The sequence below is a fragment of the Dasypus novemcinctus genome, chromosome 3 (genome assembly GCF_030445035.2).
Source record: "Dasypus novemcinctus isolate mDasNov1 chromosome 3, mDasNov1.1.hap2, whole genome shotgun sequence".
Classification (NCBI taxonomy): domain Eukaryota; kingdom Metazoa; phylum Chordata; class Mammalia; order Cingulata; family Dasypodidae; genus Dasypus; species Dasypus novemcinctus.
The window spans coordinates 123,411,555-123,432,858 of NC_080675.1; the positions used below are offsets into that span (position 1 = coordinate 123,411,555).

Consider the following 21,304-nt stretch of genomic DNA (forward strand, 5'->3'; position numbering starts at 1 on the left):
ATGCTATACACTTTATAAAGGTAGTTTTTTGGAATTGGTTTTCTGGTAGTTTTTATTTGAGGAAGACTGCTTTTAGAAAAAAAATACATTTTTATTTGTTAGTGGAAGTGAACAGTCTTCCCGTGTTGCAGAAAGGAACATTTATTGAGTATCTACTGTGTACCAGCATTGGAGCTAGTGACTTTTCATAAATTATTTCATATAATATCATAAACACCATGCAACCATCTCCATTTTACAGATGATGGAACTAAGACTCAAAGAGGTTAAATAACCAACCTAAGCTCCCACTGTTTATAAGTATTAGGTTTAGTCTGTGCCCTTTCCACTCTCCCAGGCTTAGGAAAGTGGAATTTCTCATTCATATTTTGCTTTTAAGAGACTATTAAAATTACTCGAAGTATAATCGTAGTACTATATTTGTGAAGTATGAATTTTTGCTTCCCAGTAATGCAGAGACCCTTCCCTCTGTCCTTTCTCCAGAATAGTAGTTCTGAAATGTCAGTGTCAGAAGAATAACCTGAAAAACTTATTTAAAATAAAATGCATACCCCCCAACCCTTTCCCCAGAGCTTGTAACATTGTGGGTCTGGGATTGGGTTATGGCTTCTTTATATTAAATTAGCATCCTGTGATTCAGTAAACAGTACATGGTCCTCTGATCACAGTTGGAAATGTGAATATAATTTTCTTTGCCCTGCTATGTGTTAGACAGTGAACTAGTAATATTTCTGTTCTCAAAATGGGCATAAGTGTAAGAAGTTTTCTCTCACACCAACCAAGAAATATACATTCTGGTGTGCATAGGAAGTTAATTTTTATAGCATGTAAATAATACAGTATTCTATGTTAAATTTTTTTTTCTATTCTAAAGCAGTGAGAAAAAGAGAATATCATATTTTATCTGAAATGTTTTGATATTTTCTATAAAGATCTCTTAAATTTCTAGTCAAAGATGTCTTGGGTCATTATAATTGAGTATTTCTGGTATGTATTTATGATTTGTTTCCACAAGTTGTTTACTTCTTAAAATTAAACTATGGGAGGTTCTGGGTTTGGTTCCTAGTGCCTCCTAAAAAGAAGTCGAGCAGGCCCAGAGAGCACACAACAAACAGACACAGAAAGCAAACAATTAGTGCAAACAACGGGGCAAGGGGGGAGAAATAAATAAAATAAATCTTTAAAAAAATTAAAGAGATTTATGTATGGGGAGGTGTGGGGAGTGGGGTATATGGGAATCCCTATATTTTTGGTGTACCATTTATGTAATCTAAGTATCTTTTAAAAAAATAAAAAAATATTAAGAAATAAAGTTATATAGGGGAAAGTATAGTAATGAGAAGTCTTCAAAGTATTTAAAATGTGTTTCAAAGTTTCTGCTAGAAGTGCAGTAGAGAGAAAGACTAGATTATGAATACCTGGGCTCAAGTCCTCTTTCAACTGCCTGTTTCTAATGTGTATTTTCTCTGAGCCTCAGTTATGTTTTCTGCAAAATGGGGATAATAATGCTTTTCTAAAAGGATGACTGTGTAGCTTTAATGAGATCAGAAAAACATTTGATAAATTCTAAAATCCTTTTATGTAAGTTTCAAAAAGTCCAGAAAAATGTCAAAGAGAAAGAAAAGGAACAAGTATCTAAAACATTGGTTCTCAACTCTGGCTGCACTTTAGAATCACCTGGGGAAACATTAAAACAATACAAACTCTGTCCTGGCAGGGCCTGAGATGCTCATTTAATTAACCAGCAGGGCCTAAGCATCATGAACTTTTAAAAAAGTGATTTAAAAACAATTATTCTATTTCTAATGTGAAGCCAGGTCTGAGGACCAATATGACAACATTGGAAATGCTCTGAAGTTTCGTTTCCAAAAACACTAACTTAGAGGAGGCTCTTTTGTCATAATTGTATTATATCCCTTATTACAATGTATTTTATTCATATCACCATGGCATATAATCCTCCAGTAGACAAAATAAGATAAAAAATAAGGTCTTATTTAATATTATTTCTCCAATACCTAGCCAACATAATATCTGACACAAAGAATAGCAATAACAAGTTTAAATAGATAGATTTGTGAGTTTTTGCCTTGAAAGATCTTTAACTGAATTTGAATAAATCTTCCTTTAAAAATAATTGAACATATTGAAGCACTAAGTTAAATAATAAGATCAGAGAAAATACTAAACAAAGGGAAAGGGAATTAAAATAGTATTGAAAACAACTAGTCAAAAAGGGCACATTTTATTTTTGTGATGCAATATTAGGTGTCCTCTGTCTCTCATGCTCCTGTAGTTTCCTGCTTTACCCTTAGTCATTATGAGCTAATAAAACATCTGTTGACTTTATTGGTATGCTTCTCAACTTAGTGATTTGTAGAGGCTATATCTCAGCATATTTGAGAAATGAGATATGGTTTGTGTGGTACTGTGTCTAAAACAATACAGTTCTATACAATAATGTTATAGGCTTAATTTAAATTTTTTTTTTTTTATTTGAGGTGTAGGAGCCTGGGATTGAACCCAGGATCTTGTATGTGGGAAACTGGTGCTCAACCACAGACCCACATTGGTTCCCCTGAGCTGGTTTTTTTGTTTGTTTGCTTGTTTGTTTGTTTTTTTTTGTTTTTAGGAGGCACTGGCAACTGAACCCAGGAGTGACCACTTGAATGACAACTGCTTACCTGGCTTAAGATAATATTTAAACTTAAACTGAGTTGTATGGTTCTGTGTAAATTCAGTAACTTTGGTTATATAGGTCTAAGGATGTTACCAGTTATATTACATAGAGAATAATATACTCATTAAAACTTTTTCTCATGGAATTTTTGAAGAACTGAAATTTGTAAGCCCTTTAAAGTAAAGGAGATTCAGTCTTCTGTATTTTAATCATGTGCTAGAAAGAGTGCCATTCCTTCAGAATTGTCAAAATTTGATTTAAAAGTGCCAGAAAAGTGTTTTTAAGTATGTTTTAAAAAACCCACCAGAACCTTTATTTTTGTCTGTAGTTTTTAAAATGTATGTAAATTTTAAAATATTCACAGGTATCTGTTTATGTCAATATTAGTTGAGACAGCCTTAAATTGTGACCTCACATATACCATAGAAGTTAACATTTTATGAATTTTCATGAAAAAGTTCACATCTACTGAATTGTCTCCCTTCTTTATGTTAGTCTTTTTTTTTTTCCACCTGGTTTCTATTCCCTTTTCCACCCTGTACTAGATGACCTTACATAATTCATTTACCTTCTGTTTCTCAGTGTCCTCTTCTGTAAAAATGGAAATGGCAATAGTATCTTATGGGTTTCAGTAATTTAGTAAGATACATGCAAGGTGCTTAGACTGGTGCCTGGTCCCTGGTAAGTACTCAGTGAAGCATTAGCAGCTATTTTAATTTTTATTACAATTTACAGCATGCAAATGTCTCTCTCTAGGAGTGTGTATCAGAAACTACTGGAGATCTTGGAATAGAGCCAATTTTTTCCCCATCGTCATAGTTTCTGTTAGCCTTGGGAGTGGCAGGGAAGCATTAATTTTTGATTAATCGATTTTAATTATTTTATCAAATAGTTAATTTAATATAATGTTGTATTTACTACTTAGGTTGCCAAAGCTTCTTTTCAAAGGAACAATGATGCCTTGGATGCTGCTTTGTTCTACCTTTCAATGAAGAAGAAAGCAGTAGTATGGGGTTTGTTCAGGTAAGTTGCATTAACACCATGATTTAATGGAATGAAGTTTGTGCTGGGAATCAGAAACCTAATGCTTTTGAAACTAATTAGGTATATGAGCTTGGTCAAATCAGCTTACTTCTTTGTGCCTTGATTCGTTTGTGTAAAAAAAATGAGCAAATTATCTTTCCAACTTAGCTTAAAAGGTGGGTGTTGTGGAAAAAAAAAAAAAAGATAAATGCACTTTGGAAAGTGAAAAAATAATGTGTTTGTTTCCTATTTGGTATGTGTAAGGCATTGTTATTGTTAGCTTTCCTTATTAGAAGGAGTGAAGAAAAGTTTGATATCACATATCTATCATTGTTCTTTTAGATGGGTTTTTGAGTTTTAAAATTTTTTTATTTTCACACTTTCTATAAAGGATTCACAATAAATTTGGTTTAACCACTGATATATGCACTCTGGTTCCCAGGTCACAACATGATGAAAAAATGACAACATTTTTCAGCCACAATTTTAATGAAGATAGGTGGCGTAAAGCTGCTTTGAAAAATGCTTTTTCTTTACTTGGAAAACAACGCTTTGAACAATCTGCTGCTTTTTTCCTGTTAGCTGGTTCATTGAAAGATGCCATAGAGGTATAAATAAGAAAGCAAGCTATGAAATACTTCTAAGAGATTGAAAACTTGATCATAGAGGAGATTGTTATGGTTTTTTTGTAATAAGTTTGTAATAACTACAGAGAAAAACTGTAGAGGTTGCTGAATTTAAGCAATGACAGTATAGCAAATGAACTTACAAATAAATTCAAGGGATAAATAAAAATGAAAAATTTTGTATAGGGCCTATTGGGTTTCAAGATAATCTATAGAATGTATGAAATAATGTCAGAAAATGGTTTATAAGTGTTTTCTTGGCCATATCGTGATTCTGAACTATTTAAGGTACGTAGGTACAGCCTTCTAACAAAGTGAAATTTCTTTAAATTTAGAATTATTAATAGTTTTCGCAATTATCTCAGGCATATGTTTTTTTTAACAGAACAGTTAATTTTGCAATGGGAAGTAGTCTAGAAGATACCCAAGAGAAGAAGAGAAATGTTGATTAAGAGACCCTCATATTGGTTGAGTTATCCCATTCTCAGGATCACTAGTTATATTAGAAAATAACCTCCCAGAGAGTAGGAATAGAATATGTGGCTTTATTTCATGAACTGTTTATCTATTTACTATGTAAATGGAAAGTCCTTTTAACATAGTAATAGTTATTGTTGATGTAGAAATATATTTGGAAATTAAGGGGAATTGATTTATAAATTTAAATGTCAGAAGTGGTATTTAATTTTCAAACTTACTAATTTAAATTGACCCAAGTCTTATGCTATTTTATAAATGATCTTTCTAGATGGAAGCTACTCAGTTTGAGTCTCTTCCTCTGTTTCTTGCTATTCCTTGATCCCCTCTCCTTTAACTTCCCTTCACTGTCTCAGTCCAGGTCCCCTCCCCCAAACATGAGGATAGAGATGATAGATAATTTCAGGATATATGTGGGATATTTCATCTCTCTAAATAATTAAATAAGTATTTCTAAATATTTAAATTTATAGGTATGTCTTGAAAAAATGGAAGATATTCAGCTGGCCATGGTTATTGCCCGTTTATATGAATCTGAATTTGAGACCTCATCCACTTACATATCCATCCTAAATCAGAAGATTTTGGGTTGCCAAAAGGATGGCTCAGGATTCAATTGCAAAAAACTGCATCCTGATCCTTTCCTGCGAAGTCTTGCTTATTGGGTAATGAAAGATTATACCCGAGCTTTGGACACATTACTAGAACAAACACCAAAGGAGGAGGATGAACTTCAAGGTAAGAAATTTTATTTGGTTTCTCTATTTCCTTTTTTAAGAAAGACAGTTTTTAAACTAATGTTCATTTAGATAAAAAACAATATTTCAGTCGACAGTTTTTAAACTAATGTTCATTTAGATAAAAAATATTTCAGTCATTACCAGATTTATTTTTCAATTTAGAGAAATTATTATCAAAAATTTTTGTGTTGGTAAAGTATTAGTCACAACTTGTAATTAAATCTAGCATTTTCTTTCATAATTTAAGTAGTACTAAGAAGTTTTCACAAACATTTTTACTTTCACAGTTGTATGCCAAGATATATGATAGAGTTATAATGTTATTTTAATTTCATATAAACCTGAAGCATATAGATTGTTTGCCATCTTATATAGCTCTTTCAACATGATCATATAGCCAATTTCTGTTGTACATATTGGGTTAGCGCATGGGCTGGGAAAAACCCTATCATTGTGTGGTAAATTTCCTTACTCTTAGGCATTCCAAATAATTTAGATTTTTAAAGCATTTGAAGGATACTCGTCAACATTGTTTACAATAATAAAAAGTGGAACATTTAAAGTATTTGTGAATAGAATAGCTAAAAAATTGTAATATACCCACACTGTAGAAACAGTGTGCTGGTTTTAAAATGAGGCAGATTGATGTGTTAATATGTGTTGTATTACTAAGTAAAGAAAAACAAGATTCAAAACAACGTGGTTTTTGTGGAGTTTTACATATGTGTGTGTATATGCATGTGTACATAAACACACACAAATTCATACATATACTCTCTCTCTCTTTGTTTCCTGGAAGGAATCACAAAAAAACTAAATACTGGTTACTTGTTACCTTTTGGGAAAAGGAGTGGGAAGATGTAAACTTTTACTTTTCATTTTGTGCTTTCTGAGTTATGATTTTCTGGCCTTATATTTTCCTTTTTATACTTACCTTCTTATTGTTTTTAAATATTAAAAGGAGTTAATGTGAATAAGGACATGAAGTCCCAATTTTTTACTTTCTTCTTTATAAAGAAGAAATATAATATTGTACATTATTAAAATTTTCAAAGTACAGGAAATAAAAAGAAAATCTTTATAAGGAAAAAAAAACCCAAGTATGCAAGCTACCTAGGTAGTGAGATGTTCAAATTTTTATAGAAGGAAGTTTTTCTAAATTTTCTCATGCTTTCCAGGTTAATTTTTTTTAAAAGTTCTTATATGGAAATTTTCAAACATATACAAAAGGGAGAATAATTAGTAAAATCTGTGAATCTATCACCCAGCTTCAGTAATTACCAGCTCAAACCAATATTGTTTCATATATACTCCCATTCATTCCACCCCTTCCATTTTTAATATAGATTTATTTTGAAGGAAATTCTAGGTATATCATTTCATCTATAAATATTTCAATGCATATCTCTAAAATATCAACTGTATTTTTAAAAATCCATTATAGTATCAAACCTAAAATTTTAAAAAAATTTATTAATTATCTTCAAATATACAGTAAGTGTTCAGATTTCCTGGTTGTCTTACAGAGTTTTTTACAATTTATTTGTTTGAATCAAGATCCACATATGGCCTATATATTGTGATTGTTTGAGGATTCTCTTGTGTCTACCTTAGTCCACAGGTTCCTCCCCTTTTATTCCCCCTTGCAATTATTTGTTAAAGAGGTCAGGTTGTTTATCCTGTAGTTTCCTGCATTTTGGATTTTGTGATTGAGTCCCTTTGGTGTCATTTAGTGTGTTCCACTTTCCTGTGTTCTCTGTATTTCCTATATAGCAGAAATTAAGATTCTAGAGGCTTTTATCTGTTTTTCTGGCAGAAATACTACAGATAGTTTGGAGTATTTCTATCAAGGACTTGTAATGTTGAGTTGTTTTGCTTTTTTGTGATATTAACAGCGATCACTGATCATTGCCTAGATCTTTTATTTTATTAGTGTTTGTAAAATGGTGATATTCTAATTTATCATCCTGTCCTGTCTCTATGAGCTAAAATACCCCATGGCAACTGTTTGATAACCCTGAGGTACAGCAGTTTGTGTAATGAAAGGTACATAAATGCTTGATTTTTTCTCTGCCAGTTTTCCAAATAATGGGTTGGTTCCCTAGCATCCTACAAAGGTGGCCAATTAGTGCTTTTTTTTTTTTTTTTGATAAAGGTAATTTTGAACTCATAGGCTAAGTTATATTTGTGTTTTAATTCATTGCGGTTTATTTTTTTGGACGCTCTGATTGCCCCTTTAACTTAACTCTTTGAGTTAGTTCCAGAATTCTTTGGACATTATACTTGTAGTTCTTGATAGTTTCCTTGCTTTCTGGCTTGATAAGATATTTTAGGTCATCTTGTATATGTCCTGCCCCAGACCTGAAATTGGCCATTTCTCCAAAGAATCTTGGTAAAATAATATTGAGGGGCCACATTTGGAGCAAGGTTCCTTACTGCTACTGGGTTAGTCATTATTGCTAGGCCTTCTCAGTGAATGTGAACTAGGAAATGCTTAGGTTTTTTCTTTTTTTCTGAGAGAATATATATTATGAATTCACACCGAAATTTCAAATATAAACTATAGAATTCTTATTAGATTTCAAACTTATATTTTATAATAAAAAATTTGAATTCTCCTGACATTAATATATTATTTTATATGCATGTAATAATTTCAGAATAATAACACATAACAACCTGATTATGCAAGCAGTTTGTCTTTTTTTTTTTTTTTTTTTGCAGTTCTTTTGTTTTTATGGAATATACCTCTAAGGATGTATAGTCAAATTACTTGTTTTAAAATTTGCTTTTCATAGTTCATCCCTGTCTGGTTATACTACCAACTTGGTACACAATTAAGTTCATTTGTTTAATTTTGCTTTTTGATAATTACTTTTAAAAATTATTTTATGTTATAATTAAATAAAATGTTGAAATGATTTTGAAATCAAGAATACAACCAAGATATTTTTCCAAAAAATCTGGTTTCCTTCCCTCTCATCTCTCCTCAGCTCCCCCCATTGCCTTTTTGGGGAGCTAACTAAAATTTTTTTATTTGCTCCTTCCATTACAAAAATACAAGCAAGTATGGATGTGGGTATTGGTATCCCTTCACCTCTTTCCTAGAAAAATAGTAGTATATTATACACACTTTTCAGCATCTTCTTTTACTTGACAATATGTCCTGGGCAGCACTCCGTAGCCACATATAGGGAGATTCTTTTTTTTTTTTTTTTAACTGCTGTGTTCTATATTTTGTGGATTTGCCATAGTTTAACTTATCCCAGGATAATATTTAAGTATCCTTTACTTTTGAGGAAATACTGACATGTGCTACTCTGTTGGACTATAAATTACTACAGTGCCATGTGATTGTATCTGTTTGATTTCGGCAGTTACCATCAAATCTTGTAACCCAGTGGTATTTAGTTTTTACAACTATCTTCGAGCTCATCCTTTGGTTATTCGAAGAAATCTTACCTCCCCTGAAGGAACTTTGACAACATTAGGTCTCAAAACTGAGAAAAACTTTGTTGATAAAATTAACCTCATAGAAAGAAAGTTATTCTTTACCACTGCAAATGCTCATTTTAAAGTTGGATGCCCTGTTTTAGCCTTGGAAGTACTCTCCAAAATTCCAAAAGTAACCAGAATATCTGCCTTACCTGTAAAAAAAGATCAGCCTGATTTCATTTCTGAAAAGAAGAGTGATGTACCTTCAAAATCTCAGAGTGATGGCAATGGAAGTTCCAGCATTGATTGGTCAAATGTAACCTCATCACAGTTTGACTGGAGTCAGCCAATATTAAAAGTTGATGAGGAACCTCTTAATCTTGATTGGGGTGAAGAGCATGATAGTGCCTTAAAAGAGGAGGAGGATGGTGTTGGTTTAGTAATGAAAAGGACAGATTTCAGGGAGATGGATAGACAAGAAGATCAGAAAGCCCCAGACTCTAATATGTTATTGACGCCTCAGGAAGAGGATTTTATTGAAGGTGACTCTGAAGTTGATGTGATTGCTGAACAACTAAAATTCAGAGCTTGTTTAAAGATCCTCATGACTGAACTAAGAACATTGGCTACAGGTTATGAAGTAGATGGAGGAAAACTCAGATTTCAGCTCTATAACTGGCTTGAAAAGGAAATTGCTGCTTTGCATGAAATCTGTAATCATGAATCAGTTCTTAAAGAATATTCCAGTAAAATATATTCTGAAGTAGAGAGTGAACTTCTGGATCAGGAAGAAATGGTAGACAAACCAGATATTGTTTCCTATGAGCGCCACCAAATAGAAAGAAGAAGATTGCAGGCTAAACGAGAGCATGCAGAAAGACGAAAGTTGTGGTTGCAGAAAAACCAAGATCTCCTAAGAGTGTTTCTTAGTTACTGTAGTCTTCATGGGGCCCAAGGTGGTGGTCTGGCCTCTGTAAGGATGGAACTCAAGTTTTTGCTGCAAGAATCACAGCAGGTATGATTGTCCCTTTTATTTTCAATCTTGGTTATTTTAATAATTTCATTAGCTCTTCTAGTTAAAGCTATAAACCTCTTTTTACTAGTTAATCTAAATAATCTAAACATATTTAGGAGGTATTTATTTATACTCTATGGATATTTTTTGTCTGTTTTGGTTATAAAGAATAGGCTTGAGAGCTTGAGAGCACAGCTGTGTCTTATTCATCTTTGTATCATCTGCATCTAGCATAGTACCTGGTACATAATTGGCGCTCAATAAATTTTTGTGAAATGAATAAATAAGTAAACATACTGGTTTTTATTCAAATGTTTATCGCCAGTACTTTATCTCATAGCTATTCATTGCTTTTTCTCCTTCTTTTTAATGTCTTTGAAAAAAATAATCCACTGTCACCCTCAGGAAACTACAGTAAAGCAGCTCCAGTCTCCACTCCCATTGCCTACCACCCTACCTCTGCTTTCAGCAAGTATTGCATCAACAAAAACAGTCATAGCTAATCCTGTCTTGTACTTAAATAATCACATCCATGATATACTTTATACTATTGTTCAGATGAAAACTCCACCTCATCCCAGTATTGAAGATGTGAAGGTAATGTAAAGTTTATAATCATTTGATACTGTACACACTGAGAAGGTAAATATGTTATATTGTCTTCCAGTTCAAACTTGGAAGAAATATTTTAGTGCTTTTATTATTTTTATAAGTGATTAGTTCAAGATTATTTGTCCAATAATTGTAATTTAACAGTAAGCATTCATCTTACTTTTAGAAAAGTTATTATCTTGGTGATAAAACTATTTTCTTATAAAAATATTTTTTTGGTAAGAAAATTAATTTTCTACACAGTATCTTTGCCACTTATTTCTTTAAATTTTTCTTTAACTTCTCCATCATCCTTACATGAGCCATTAAGTTAGAAATATATATATGACTGTTTGCTTACATGCCAAGACATTGTGAAAATGTAAGTTGGGAAATACATGGGAGAGAATTATGAGTGATCAGAAATGGTCCCAGAGAAAGTATCGTTGTTACTATTTCCCAGGTGATAAGGAATAAACACTTTATCTGATCATTAGGAGCAGCCAGAGTTTTGTCAAAATTTACTACACCTATGCACCGAAAACTTAGAAACTGATGCATTACTTCTTGGCAGGACCTGAGAGATTGATCAGATCTACACTGTACTAGTAGCATAGGCTTCCTTGTGCTGTACTTTTTCAAGTTCCACCAGTTGATGTCATCTCGGTCCCCTAACATTTTTATTTTTTATTTCTTTTGTGTGATGAAAGGTGCATTCACCCTCTGGTAGTACATTCTTCTGAAGGACCCAAGATTTACTGGTCAGATTAACCTAATAGAGACTCCAGTCCATAGCATCTATTAATTTATATCAGTATTTTAGCAGAGGTTTAGTTAAATTGTTTGTTGGATGAATATGGACACATAGGCATAAAATACATACAATTTCTAAGTAAACCTCTCCAGTTTCTAGAAATGTGACATTCAAAAAATAATTTAGATAAGGCTTTCAAAGAGTATGAAACTATATATTTCTAAGGTCTCTTCAAATTTTAAGATTTTCTGAGTCTAAAAATGCTAATTCAATATGTTGTTTCAGGATGTGGTTTTATATTGTATTAATAATTCTTAAACTTACTAAATTTGCAATTCTAAGACTGTCCTATTCATGAATATCAAGTAAATTACTTGCTTTCTGGAAAATGAGCCATTTCACAGTGATTGTATATATTTTACTAAACAGATGCAATTAATTCTTACTACTATGATCAAGTATTTTCATCAAGAGGCATTTCCTAATGCAGATTAAATAAAAGCTCTGGAAATTTTATACTTATTTTGTTCTTGCTGTTTTTGAAATATTACTGTTTAATCTTTAAGAGGCTAGAACAAGTATGTCTAAATTAGTCAGCTTTGTTGCAGGCATTTACATAAAGGAGAGTGTCATTTTAGAAATTTGAAAATAAAAATATAGTTGTGTCCTATATGATCGTTTTATTTATGATATTGCTAGTTTCCTGGATGGATGTTTTCTAATTTTAAGATATTATTGCTGTGTAAAAATGTTAGTACAAAATATAATTCTTGTTGTTTTGGTTTTAGGTGCACACACTACATTCACTAGCAGCATCTCTTTCTGCATCAATTTACCAAGCATTGTGTGACAGTCATAGTTACAGGTAAAAAAACCAAAACACAAAAAAAACCCTCCCTAAATAATATTAATACAGCAAAAACATCAGAGTGTTCCAGAGTTACATTGAGGTTCTATTCCTTAGGGACTGAAAAATCTCCAAATATGACAAAAATGTCTGCTTTAATAGAAGGGAGAAAATCAGAAATAAAGTATTTACTTAGTTGGTTTAGCTACTAACAACAGGGAAATACATAAAATGACAAATAGTATATGGAAATTAATATCATCACTATCATTTTTTCCTTATCAGAAGAGTTCACTCTCCAAAATAATTTATAATACAAAGTTTTCTAATTTTTTTCTTAGGAATTATTTCTTTCAGCATTGGATTCTTTTCTATATATTTAACTAGCGTTCAATTGAAAGAGGAAATACTTTTAAAAACTAAAAAAGTACATTCCTAAAATTGAATTACCTTATATAAGAATCTTCAGAAGTGACATCAATTAAAAGTATTGGTTTGGAATTTTCCAAATGTTAAATTGCTTTCATCCATGTATACTTTGCCTTTAAATGACTAGGAAAATGTAAGTAGTAAGAGCAATTTGGAAAGATGACCCAGATTAAAATATTAATAATGAAAAGTTTATAATGTAAATAGATTCACATTAAATCTGTATTAAACATTTGTATAGATTTTTACTTATTAAGAATTATTCTCTCAAAATGGCCTGTACTCTAATTTTAACTTTTTAGGCCATATCTAAATAACACCAAAGATTTGGAAATGTGAATAAAGAAAAAAAATAGATTCCATTGACTGTGGTCATCTTAATGATCAAAGACAGCTTGCTGTTTGATATCAGTATCTGATTAAAATGGCACCAATTGAAAATTCAAATTTTTTAAATGTGTTTTCTAATCTTTAGGCCGTGATAGATTCTTGGCAAGTCATCTTTACTTTCAGCATTTGTTATTTTTCCCAACTGCAAAAAGGTAGCTATTATTGAGAGGGAAGTGAGTACTGGAGATGTTAGATCTTAAAATTAGATATTTCTAAAGTAGATCCTCCAAAGGATTTGTTAGGTTTTAGTTAAGGCTTAAGTTTGTGCAACTTTGCAGAGCTCAGAAATGCAAAAGAATAGTGTCTTGAAACTTTCTAATATGTGCTGGTACCAGTGGTAGTGTCATCTCAGACTTTTTATAAATAATAATGGGTGCATGTATAAAAATGAAAATATTTTAAAGTATTAAGTAGTTTATGGAAAAGATTTTTAATAGACTAAACATTTGCCCAATGTAGTATAATATATGTCATCTTGGCATTTTGTTTTAAGAAGCTCTCAAATATTGGTAACTAATTTCAGAAACTTTCTAAAATAAATAGAACAATGAATTCAGTTTTAAGAACTTTGTTTATATTATTATCATCATAATAATATGTGTAGAAAGTGTAGTTGCTTATTACTTCTGTCAGGATAATAAATAACTGAACCTATTTTTTTTAGTAGTCAGATAGAAGGAAATCAGTTTACAGGAATGGCTTATCAAGGACTTCTTTTAAGTGACCGTAGAAGACTAAGGACAGAAAGCATTGAAGAACATGCAACACCAAATTCATCTCCTGCTCAGTGGCCTGGTGAGTATTTAAGTATTTGTTTTAATATAGTTTTTAAAAATTTTACCTTCTATTTAGCAATTCCTTTTTTAGAAAACTACAGATGTCCTAAAAGTTGTTCTTTGCGGACTTGATGAATTGCTTTTTGTTTGTTTATGCTGATGACTTCTGCTGTGGATTAGGAATTCTTAAGAACTATAATGTTATCTGAAGACTCAAAGCTAAGTCTTCAAAAATCAGCTGTGTTGACCAGCATGAAAAAGAAAAAAAAAAAAAAAAGCCTTTTCAAATGTGGGAACATCACACTCTTAGAAATTCTGAATTAAAGTCTTAGAGAGAAATATCACAGACATAGAGAAAATACAATTATTCCAAGAGTGTAAATTTATATATTAGGATGTGACCATTCTATGGCAGATATGCCATGCTGTCTGCCAACCCTTCTCATTTTCTGGTTAATTCTCTTTCTCATTCTCCAAATCCTGTATTTCAAATCTTCTCTATTCTCCTTAATACATTTTCCTACTCTGCTATGTCGGTCCATTTTTCTTCTAATTGTTTGATAACGCTGAGTTAAATGTTTAAATATTAATGAAGTTTTCCAAGAGTGGCTGTAGAAAGGAATGGCAAACTCCAAATATGTAATTAAAGTTGGTTATACATAGGCTTCTAGAAATACATTGTTTTTGTTTTATTTTGAAATGATTCAAATTTATGAAAAATTGCAAAAATAGTGCAAAAAATTTTTGAAGGCCTTATACCCAGATTTCCCAAATGTTAACATTTTACCATACTTGCTTTATCATGCCGTCTCTCTTTCTCACTCACTATACCTATGTGTATAAGTGTATGTATGTAACTTTTTTCTGAAATGTTTGAGTAAGTTGTGACCTGATATCCCTTTACATCTAAATATTTCAGTGTGTGTTTCCAGAAACAGACATTCTTTCACATAACCACAGTACAGTTATCAAATTTAACATATTAATGTTAATAAAATACTGTTATCTAATCTATAGGCATTCAATTCCATCAGTGTCCCAGTAATGTCCTTTTTTTGGTCTGTGAAACATTTAGTTGTAATGCTTCTTCTTTAGTCTTCTTTAATATTTTTTTTCTCTGTCTTTCATGAACATGACTCTTTTGAAGAGTACTAGCCGGCTATTTTTAGAATGCCCCTCAATTTGAGTTTTTCTGTTGTTTTCTTAATATTAGATTCAGTTGTGTTTTTGGCAGGAATACCACAAAAGAGATTTTGTGCTCTTCTCAGTGCAAAATATCAAGAGGCACTGGATGTCACTTGCTCCCATTACCAAGACTATTAACCTTTGATTTCTTCATAAGGTGTTGTCTGCGAGGTTTATCCTTGGTAAAGTTATTTTTTTATTTGTAATTTAATAAGTGTCTTTTCAGGAGATAGTTTGAGACTATGCATAAAATATACCTTCACCTACTAATTTCAACATCCATCAACTTTGCCTGTATCAGATATTACTGTGAGGATTACTAGATGGTACTAATTCTATCAATCCTTCTACTTATTAATTGAAATTCTACTGTAAGGAAGAACTTTCCCTCCATTCCTTGTTTGTCTATTTATTAACTCATTATATCATTGTAGAGGAATGTATTCTTATTTTAGTCTATAGATTATAATCTATTTCTCTCATTTATTTTCTTTCTCGTATTATGGAAGTACATGTTTTGTGTGATATAGTTAAATATATTTTGTTAAAATTGCAAACTTGGATTTTTTTTCTTTCAGTGTTTTGTTCTGATATATATGTGATATTATATATCCTTTCAGGTGTGAGCTCACTCATTAATCTCTTGAGTTCTGCTCAAGATGAAGACCAGCCAAAATTGAACATTTTGTTGTGTGAAGCTGTTGTTGCTGTTTACTTAAGTTTATTGATACATGCTCTTGCCACAAATTCCCCCAATGAATTGTTTCGACTTGCAGCCCACCCATTAAATAATCGCATGTGGGCTGCCGTTTTTGGAGGGGGCGTGAAACTTGTTGTAAAACCTCGAAGGCAATCAGAAAATATATCAGGTAATGTAAGTTTGAAATCAGTAATAAATCATTATGCAAATACAAATGATTTCCAATGTTAAAGACTTTTTTAATGTTTTAAGAATTTTTATTTTGAAAATCAATAGTGTTTAAAGTATAGTCGTTATTTTTTTAAGAATAGCAAATAACTAAACCCATGCTAGAATAAAAAATATAGTGATAATCAACTGCGGCATGTTTGAGAAAGAATAAGAAAGAAATAAAGGAAAAATAAAGTAAGTGAGAAGACAAAGTTAAGGAATGAAGTCATGATGAAAAGATAGTTCTTAATTAAAGAAAGTAGATTTGAATAAATCTTCAAAACCTTTATAGGCCATACCAGCTGTTTACTTCAGATGAAGTTTATGGTCATATGCAGAACAGCTGTTCCACTTGGTGTCTTTTTTTTTTTTTAGATAGCTTTTTATTAAAAAACAAAATTATTTCACATTTACAGGACAATTTGAAAAATAATACACGCTCTATACAGATAACTCCAACACACCCCCATTGCCAGATACCCAGATCTACCAGTTGTAACATTTTACCACTTTGCCTTTTTTTCTTCTTTTCTCTTTTCTTTTCTTTCCTTTTCCTTTCTCTTTGCTTCTCTTTTCTTTTGTTTTCTTTTCATCTACCTACCTATCTATCTAATCTAATCTATCTTTCTGAACAATTGAGAGCAGGTTACACACGTATTCCTTGAACACATAATACTCCCATGTACATATCTTACAAACAAGGAAAGGCATTTATGTAATTACCTTAAGTGTACTTATCAAGTTCAAGAAATTCAATGTTGATATAAAGCTTACATTGTATATTCCAGTTTTACTTTTGTCCTAAAATAATGTCTTGTTTTCTTAGGAGGTGCTGGGGATTGAACCCAGGACCTTGTACATGGGAAGCAGGCACTCAACCACTGAGCTACATCTGCTACCCAATGAGAACTGGTTTTTTTGTTTGTTTGTTTTATTTTTAGGAAGTACTAGGGATGGAACCCAGGACCTTGAACATGGGAAGCAAGCACTCAACAACTTGAACTATATTCGCTTCCCTTTATTTATTTATTTTATTTATTTTGTTTGTTTATTTTTTAGGAGGTACCAGGGATTGAACCCAGGACCTCATACATGAGAAGCAGGCACTCAACCACTGAGTGACATTTGTTTTTTCATGAGATCTACTTTTTTTTGGTTTGTTTTTTTCTCAAGGTGCTGGGACCAGGGATTGAACCTTAGACCTCATATGTGGGAAACCAAAGCTCAACCACTGAGCTACACTGGCTCCCACAAGTTTTTTCTTCATTTGTTTGTTTGTTTTGTTTTTTAGGAGGGGTTTCTTCATTTGTTTGTTTTATTTTTAGGAGGTATCAGGGGTCGAACCTGGGACCTTGTTTATGGGAAGCAGCCACTCAACCCCTTGAGCCACATCCACTCCCCAATAATGTCATTTTGAGACTTTTCTCCTCTAACTTAGATGCTATCCAGTATTATGCATTATATTTCATTGTCATTATCTCTTTAATTTCTTTTTTTTTCAATGGTGGAAACAATTTACAGCATAAATCTTCCCATCCCAATCCCTCTAAAGCACACCATTCAGTAGGATTAATCACATCCACAATGTTGCAGTACCCTTACCACCATCAGTTACTGGAGCTTTCCCTTCACACCAAACAAAAACCCTATACTCATTTTACATTAACTCTCATTCCCCTGTCCTCTTTCCCTGGTAACCTGCACTGTGATTTCAGTCTCTATGAGTTTGCATATGCTCTGATAATTTCTTTGGGGTTACCATGGTGCATAAATTAAACATCATAAATCTATAAAAAATTTTGTTTGCTTTGATACCAACTTCAATAGCATATATAAACTATGTTCCTATATCTTTCTGTCCTCCTACCTTTATATAGTTCTTGTCACAAATTACATAATTATATATTATGAGGCTAAAACCATTGATTTATTATATTTATCATTACATTTTATGCATTTATCTTTTAGAGCCTATAAGAAGTAAAAACTGGTTTTACAAATAAAAAATACGGTGGCTCTGGTATTTATATTTACCCATATCATTATCTTTCCCGGAGAGCTTTATTTCTTCAGCCTAAAGAACTCCCTTTAGTAGCATTTCTTGTAGGACCAGTCTAGTAGTATTGAAGTTCCTCAGCTTTTGCTTATCTGGGAATTTCTTAGTTCCTCCCTCAGTTTTAAAAGATAGTTTTACAAGATAGAGATTTCTTGGTTGGCAATTTTTTACTCTCAGCCCTTAAAATATGTCCTCCCATTGCCTTCTGGCTGCCATAGTTTCCGATGAGAAATTGACATTTAGTCTTTTTGAGGCTCTTTTTTTCACTTTTCTCTCACAGCTTTCAGAATGCTCTCATTATCTTTGGCATTTGACAGTTTGTATACCATGGCACAGTGTAGGTCTATTTGGGTCTGTCCTATTTGGAGTTCATTGAGCATCTTGGATGTGTATCTTCATGTCTTTTGTTAAGTTCAGGAAGTTTTCATCTGTTATTTCTTTGAATATTCTTTCTGCCTCTTTCCTGTTTTTTCCTTCTTCTAGGACTCACACAGTGCATTTGTTGGTATGCTTAATGGCGCTCCACAGGTTCCTTAGGGTCTGTTTACTTTTCTTCATTCTTTCCTCTTTCTGCTCCTTAGACAGGATGACTTCAATTGTCTTATCTTCAGGTTCACTGATTCCTTCTTTTGCCAGCTGCAATCTGCTGTTGAACTCTGTTAGGGAATTTTTAACTTTTTCTTATTATAGTCTTCAACTGTATTTGGCTCCTTTTCATAATTTCCATTTCTCTATCGATAGTCTCTTTATGTTCATCTATTGTTTTCCTGATTTCCTTAAGTTCTTTCACCATGTTTTTTTTAGCTCTTTGAGCATAATTAGGACCATATTTAAGAATATTCATCTGGAATGTCCCAAATCTGGTCCTACTCATTGATGGTTTCTAATGCCTTTTTTTTTTTTTTTTAAAGAAGATACTAGGGATTGAACCCAAGGCCTTGTACATGAGAAGCAAGTGCTCATTCACTGAGCTACATCTCTTTCCTCCTGACTCTTCTAATGTTTTGTAACCTTTTATTGAAGACTGAGCATTTTTATGTTTAGTGTGTTATTGGTGAATTTAGACTCTCTGTTCCTTAAGCTTGTATGCAGCTAGTGTTTTTTGTTTTTTTAAGATTTATTTTTATTTATTTATTTCTCCCTTCACCCACTGTTTTGTGCTTGCTTTCTGCTCTACATCTGTTATGTGCTCATCATCATCTTTTTTTTTTTTTTGGAGGCACCGGCAACAGACTCCTGTGTGGGAGGGAGGCATTCAATGACTTGAACCACCTCTGCTCCCACTTGTTGTCTCTCATTGTGTTTCTTCATTGTGTCTCTTCCTTGCATCATCTTGTTGAGGCAGCTCTCTGTCTTGATTGTTGTCTTTAGGAGGCACTGAAAACCAAACCTGGGACCTCCCATGTGGTAAATGGGCACCCAATTGCTTGAGCCACATTCACTTCCCCCAGCTAATGTTTTGACGAAAGTCCCCTTGAATGTCAGAGGCTAACAAAAAAAAAAGAAGGAATAAAAAGAAAACATCTTTCCCAGTCTTTGCTCTTTGACTTATGTGAGTGCTCACCATCAGGGCTTATCTATGTAATTAATTTGGAGAATTGCTCCAGGCCAAAGCATAGAGATCTTCCTGATCCTTTCTGTGCATGCCTCTTGTTTTGATTATGCACATGTGGCCCTAGGAATTCCCTCATTTATGCAGATATGAATGTCCCTTCTTCTCTAGGAAACAGTTTCCTCATGGTCTCACCAGATGTACTATAGCTAGCAATCCCTTGTCCCAGGCAGTCACTTGACTCCTGAGTTGCACAGTGTTCCATATGAGTGCTCCTTTCACACATAGGGGCAAGTTCTGGGACAGCAAGTCCCTCAGCCCACCACCAGACAGTTTGGGCCAGACATACATCCTCCCAGTATATGCACAAGGCTTACTCTGTTCCCTCTGATAGGGAATAGTGATCCACACTGAGCATGAAGACTGGCTCTGAGCCATGCTGGTCAAGAGATGGTGAAGGGGGCAGCCAGGGTGCCACAAGAGCCTACCATTTTTAAGTAGCCTTTTTCTTGATTTGGCTCTTGTTCTGTTACTGCGATCCTTTACCTATTTTCTGGAGATTTTAGAAAGATGTTTCTGCCAGTTTTTGTTGGTTGTTCAAAGCTTCTGTGAGGAAACAGAGCCATCTTGGTCAGGGCCTGACATGGTTTCTTGATTCCATTCTCTATTTTGTTTTGTTTTTCCTTCCATTATGACCAGAATATATTTTTCATCCCATTTTTTTTTTATATGGTAGGGTATCGTGAATTGTAGACCAATGCCATAGGAGAAGTGTCCATCTTGGGGCTGAAACCTTAGGAATCATCTTAATTTATTATCATATTGGAAATCATATTATATATAAGGAATCATTGGCAGAAAGTGTTTAAATGACATATTTTCCTAACCTGTGTCCTTATTTCCCAAGACTGAATTAAATGAATAATTTCCTCTGTAAGTCAAAGTAAGAGAAATGATCACACCAAGTCCCATTGTTTTCACTTTCATTATATGTGAATGACTTAATCTTTATCTTCCATATTGCTGTAGTCCACTTTAAACTTTAAAGTTTCCCCCCTAAATCACTTCTTTCTCTTCCCAATTTTTCTCTTTTTTCGTGTGTGTGTGCTAATTCCATTCTTCAAATTGTTCATGCTTAAAACCTTTAAGTACATTCATGTTTGCATTTATTCAACACCTACTATATGCCAGGCCATGAGATAAAAGTGACCAAAACAAACAAATCCCTTATCCTCATGAAGGTGACATCTATTGGAGGTGGACACACTATAAACATATTAACAAATAAACAATATTTCATGTTATAATAAGAACTATGATAAAAGTAAAGGAGGATAAGTGGAGGAGAATGATGGGGGGATGGGAACAGTTTGGTTATAGTAGTCAGAGCTCTTTCTGTTGCAATAGCATTTGAGCTGAGTCTTTGCGAAGTCAGGGATCGTGCCAGGTACATACCTGGGACCAGAGCGTTCCAGGAAGATGAAGCAGTGAGTACAAAGGTCCTGAGCTGGGACTGAGTTTGGCATTACTCAGACACTACAGGAGGTCAGAATGGCTGTCATGAGCAGGTAAGTGTGGTAAGAGATGAGGTTAGAGAAGAAACTGGGAGCAATGTCGTTTAGTGCCTTATGGGTCATGGTGAAGACTTGAGATGTTCTAAAGAAAGATAGGGGGGAGTGGGTGTAGTTCAGTGGTTAAGTGCCTGCTTCCCATTTACGAAGTCCTGGATTCAATCCCTAAGTACGTCCTAAAAAGAAAAAGAAAGATAGGAAACTCCTGGAGAGTTTTAAGCACAGGAGTGACATAATCTGATTTATC

The 21,304-nt window shown here is 33.0% G+C and overlaps 1 protein-coding gene across 5 annotated transcripts in view; it reads left to right on the forward strand.

The window, feature by feature from the left end:
* Positions 1-21,304, forward strand: part of DMXL2 (Dmx like 2) — a 214,016-nt gene that overhangs the window by 141,117 nt on the left and 51,595 nt on the right. For all 5 annotated transcript variants that reach the window (XR_011648432.1, XM_058294193.1, XM_058294194.2 and 2 more), the window contains exons 21-28: positions 3,606-3,703; positions 4,146-4,311; positions 5,280-5,544; positions 8,924-9,996; positions 10,402-10,593; positions 12,130-12,206; positions 13,672-13,802; positions 15,589-15,837. Coding sequence is in view for 4 of the 5 variants with exons in the window: in XM_058294193.1 (XP_058150176.1) it covers positions 3,606-3,703; positions 4,146-4,311; positions 5,280-5,544; positions 8,924-9,996; positions 10,402-10,593; positions 12,130-12,206; positions 13,672-13,802; positions 15,589-15,837 (2,251 nt within the window). In the remaining variant the exon portion in view is untranslated. The remainder of the gene's footprint in view (positions 1-3,605; positions 3,704-4,145; positions 4,312-5,279; positions 5,545-8,923; positions 9,997-10,401; positions 10,594-12,129; positions 12,207-13,671; positions 13,803-15,588; positions 15,838-21,304) is intronic.